The 4,566-nt window shown below is 45.6% G+C and overlaps 1 protein-coding gene across 1 annotated transcript; it reads left to right on the forward strand.

The window, feature by feature from the left end:
* The first annotated feature begins 1,002 nt into the window (after window positions 1-1,002).
* On the forward strand, window positions 1,003-3,476 carry LOC141134923 (E3 ubiquitin/ISG15 ligase TRIM25-like). Its single transcript, XM_073624354.1, has one exon. It carries the CDS (start codon window positions 1,003-1,005, stop codon window positions 2,569-2,571), a length of 1,569 nt encoding a protein of 522 aa, XP_073480455.1. The 3' UTR covers window positions 2,572-3,476.
* The last annotated feature ends 1,090 nt before the right edge of the window (window positions 3,477-4,566 follow it).

Here is a 4,566-nt window from a genome sequence, read left to right on the forward strand (position 1 = left end):
CTCATCCCTAATAAAGGGTAAGGAAACCAATATGTAAATTTAGGCCATTATTTTTTGTATCAAAAAGAATTATCATTCTTAGTTCAAACGTTTTTCTTTCCTGGGTAGTTCTGAAATTCCTTTTAAGAACTAAAACATTGAGGTCTTCTATAGTGTGGTCCGGTTGTGAGAAGTGATGTCCCACAGGTGTGCATAAACTGTCTTCTTTATGTTCCTTTATGGTATGTCTGTGCAAATTCATCCTCGCTTGCAACCTCTGTCCTGTTTCACCAACATAAGATCCTTTGCTGCACCTTTTGCATTGGATGAGTACACAACATTACCCAGTTCTGTTAAGAGACAATAAATCTCTTTTTGCATTCTCAAAGTGTCTGGCGCTCGTCTTGCTCTATCTACACCACACCCACTATGCCTAGTAACCCACACTGTGAAGAAGAATGTCAGCTATCCCTGACTCTGGAGGTCACCATTAGGCCTCTAGGGGTCGGGGGTCATGGCTACATAATCTATATAGATTATCCAGATAGCAAACCATCCTTGTGCTGGATGGGGGGTTTTATTTATTAAAGGCAAATCCACTTTGCACTACAAGTGCACTTAGAAGTGCAGTCGCTGTAGATCTGAGAGGGACATGCAAGGAAAATAAAAAACAGCATTTTTGCTTGCTCATGATTGAATGAAAAAATCAGCAGAGCTTCCCCTCATTTCAGATCTTCTCCTCGGACCTACAGCGACTGCACTTCCAAGTACACTTGTAGTGCAGAGTGGATTTGCCTTCAGTAAATCAACCCCACTGTGTAAATACAAAAATACCTGTTATATTCCCAGGAGATGAACATTGTCCTACAGGAGATGCCTTGATTATCTGTGTCCCTTCATATAACTAATCCTATGACTACAGTACAAGTCACAGCCCAGCCTCACCCTGTGTAGAGGAATGTGACCCTTCCAACTACATTCTTCTCCGTGTCTTTCACTTTCATTTCTCTTCTACTGTCAGCGATGGCGTCTGTTGATCTGAGAGCTGAGCTAGAATGTTCCGTCTGTCTGAACATTTATACAGATCCTGTAATGCTGAGATGTGGACACAACTTCTGCTGGGTCTGTATTGATCGTGTGCTGAATACACAGGAGGGGTCTGGAGGATATTCCTGTCCTGAATGCAGAGAGAAGTTTCAGGATTGGCCTGCACTGCACAGGAACATAACACTACGTAATATAGTGGAGAATTTCCTGTCTGCTCAGCCAGATCGGGAGGAGTCCGGGGTCTTCTGTACTCACTGTGTGGACTCTCCTGTACGTGCTGTTAGATCCTGTCTGCTCTGTGAGGTTTCTCTGTGTGATAAACACCTGAGAGTCCACAAAAAGTCCCCAGAACACGTCTTATGTGACCCCACCTTGTCCATGGAGAGCAGGAAATGCTCCATCCATAAGAAGATTCTGGAGCTTTACTGCACTGAGGATGAGACCTGTATCTGTGTTTATTGTATGATTGGAGAACATAAAAGACATGAGACAGAATCACTGGATGAGGCATCTGAGAAGAAGAGGGAGACACTGAGGAATGTTCTGCAGAAACTTCTGACAAAGAGAGAGGAGACGGAGGAAAGAGTCCAGAGTCTGCAGGAACACAGGAGGAAAGTAGAAGAAGAAGCAGCTGATGACACCGAGAGAGTCACTGCCCTGTTTAGAGATCTCAGGAGACGTCTGGAAGACCTGGAGAAGAGAGTCCTGAGGGACATCTCCGGGAGGGCAGAGTGGATCTCCATCTCCATCCGGGATCTGGAAATAAAGAAGGAGGAGCTGTCCAGGAAGATGCGTCACATTGAGGAGCTGTGTAACATGACGGATCCACTGACTGTCTTACAGGAATCAGACACAGGTGACTTGTGTGATACTGAGGATGGAGATAATGAGGACAGAGAGAGATATGAGGAACTCCTCCATGATGGAGGGGGTTTGGATGTGGCGGGGGTCTTACACACAGGTTTATCTGATATAATAACAGAGGTAAATGTATACTCCTATATACAGGGAGCTGCAGACATATTACTGGATGTAAACACAGCTTATAATTGTCTACAGATATCAGATGACAGGAAAACTGTATCCTGGTCAGACAGACACCAGAATCATCCGGAAACACCAGAGAAATTTCAGAATTATTATCAGGTGATGAGCAGTCAGAGTTTCTCCTCAGGGAGACATTACTGGGAAGTGGATGTCGGGGGGTCAGAGAGCTGGAGAGTCGGGATGTGTTACCCCAGTATAGAGAGGAGAGGATTGGAGTCACTGATTGGAAGGAATAACAAGTCTTGGGGTTTGGACAGGACTGGTAATCAGTATTGGGTGATACATGACAGTAATAAGATCCCCTTACCCCTCAATATCTCCAGTAACAGAGTCAGGATAGATCTGGATTATGAGGCCGGGTGGATCTCCTTTTATGATCTGTGTGACCCGATCCGACACCTCCACACCTTCACCACCACCTTCACTGAGCCCCTCCATGCTGTGTTATGGGTATGTAAAGGTTGTATAAAGATCTGTGGGGGGAAACGGGAGATGTGAGAGCTCCGCCCAGAGACTGATGACATCATAGTAAGGTAGGGTCAGATCAGTAAAATATTCATCCAGTGGGGCAGATGGTGGGGACTACAGTCAGTGTCTCTTTTATTGTAGTTTGGGGTACAGTACAAATCAGGGTGCAGGGTTACAGAAATAGGAGGCTGTGCTACATAATCATGCTGATCTGCAATGTAATAGAGGAAATAAATGAGTAGAATAGAAAAAGTCCGTTTATACTGTAGCTGTGAGATTTTTTTTGATTTGTGGATGTACAAAGTAACATTATTGTGTGACCGGATGTTCCCCTCTCAGGAGTAGGGATGAGCCGAACACCCCCCTCTTTTGGTTCGCACCAGAACTTGCGAACAGACCAAAACTTCACACGAGCGTTAGAACCCCAGTAAAGTCTATGGGACTCGAACGTTCGAAATCAAAAGTGCTCATTTTAAAGGCTAATTTGCATGGTATTGTCCTAAAAAGGGTTTGGGGACCCGGGTCCTGCCCCAGGGGACATGTATCAATGCAAAAAAAGTTTTAAAAACTGCAGTTTTTTCGGGAGCAGTGATTTTAATAATGCTTAAAGTGAAACAATAAAAGTGTAATATTCCTTTAAATTTCGTACCTGGGGGTGTCTATAGTATGCCTGTAAAGGGGCGCATGTTTCTCGTGTTTAGAACAGTCTGACAGCAAAATGACATTTCAAAGGAAAAAAAGTCATTTAAAACTACTCGCGGCTATTAATGAATTGCCGGTCTGACAATACACATAAAAGTTAATTGATAAAAACAGCATGGGATTTCTCCACAGGGGAACCCCGAACCAAAATTAAAAAAAAAACTGGCGTGGAGGTCCCCCTAAATTCCATACCAGGCCCTACAGGTCTGGTATGGATATTAAGGGGAACCCCGCGCCAAAATAAAAAAAAATTATGTAGGGGTCCCCCTCAAAATTCATCCCAGATCCTTTAGGTCTGGTATGGATTTTAAGGGGAACCCCGTGCCAAAGTTTAAAAAAAAATGGCGTGGGGTCCCCTCAAAAATCCATAACAGACCCTTATCCAAGCATTCAATCTGGCAGGCCGCAGGAAAAGAGGGGGGATGAGAGAGCGCCCCCCTCCTGAACCGTACGGGCCTCATCCCCACAACCCTTGGCCGGTCGTTGTGGGGGTCTGCGGGCGGGGGGCTTAACGGAATCTGGAAGCCCCCTTTAACAAGGGGACCCCCAGATCCCACCCCCCCCCCGTGTGAAATGGTAATGGGGTACAAAAGTACCCCTACCATTTCACAAAAAAACTGTCAAAAATGTTAAAAATGACAAGAGACAGTTTTTGACAAGTCCTTTATTTAAAGTCTTCTTTTTTCCATTTTCTTTCTTCTATCTTATTTCTTCTATCTTCCTTCAGTTTCTTCCTCCATCTTCTTCTTCCTCTGCTTCTTGCTCCGACCCTCTGCTTCTTGCTCCAGTGTTCTCATCCGGCATCTTCCTCCGCGGCGTCTTCTTCCCTTCTTCTTCTTCTCGGGCCCCTTGGCATCAATGGTGGGAGGCTCCCACTGTGTGATGCTTCTCTTCTTCTGACACTTCTTAAATAACGGAGGGCGTGGCCACTCGGTGACCCCGCCCCCTCTGATGCACGGGGACTTGACGGGGACTTATCTGTGGCATTCCCCGTGATGCCAGAGGGGGGCGGAGTCACCCGTTATGTAACGGGTGACCCCCTCTGACGTCACGGAGAATGCCACAGGGATGTCCCCGTCAAGTCCCCGTGTGTCAGAGGGGGGCGAGGTCACCGGGTGGCCCCGCCCTCCATTATTTAAGAACCGTCAGAAGAATGGTAGTAGTTCCGCGCTTAGGAGGAAAAAAGGAGACTGCAGCCCCCCTGACACTGAATATCACCTAGGTGAAATTCAAATAAACAAATAATCTAAAAAGGGGAATTGGCACTGTCCGGCTATATGTGCATTAATTATTGTTCATATATAGATGCTTGTAAAAGTACAT

This window comes from Aquarana catesbeiana, linkage group LG03, assembly GCF_042186555.1.
Source record: "Aquarana catesbeiana isolate 2022-GZ linkage group LG03, ASM4218655v1, whole genome shotgun sequence".
NCBI lineage: Eukaryota > Metazoa > Chordata > Amphibia > Anura > Ranidae > Aquarana > Aquarana catesbeiana.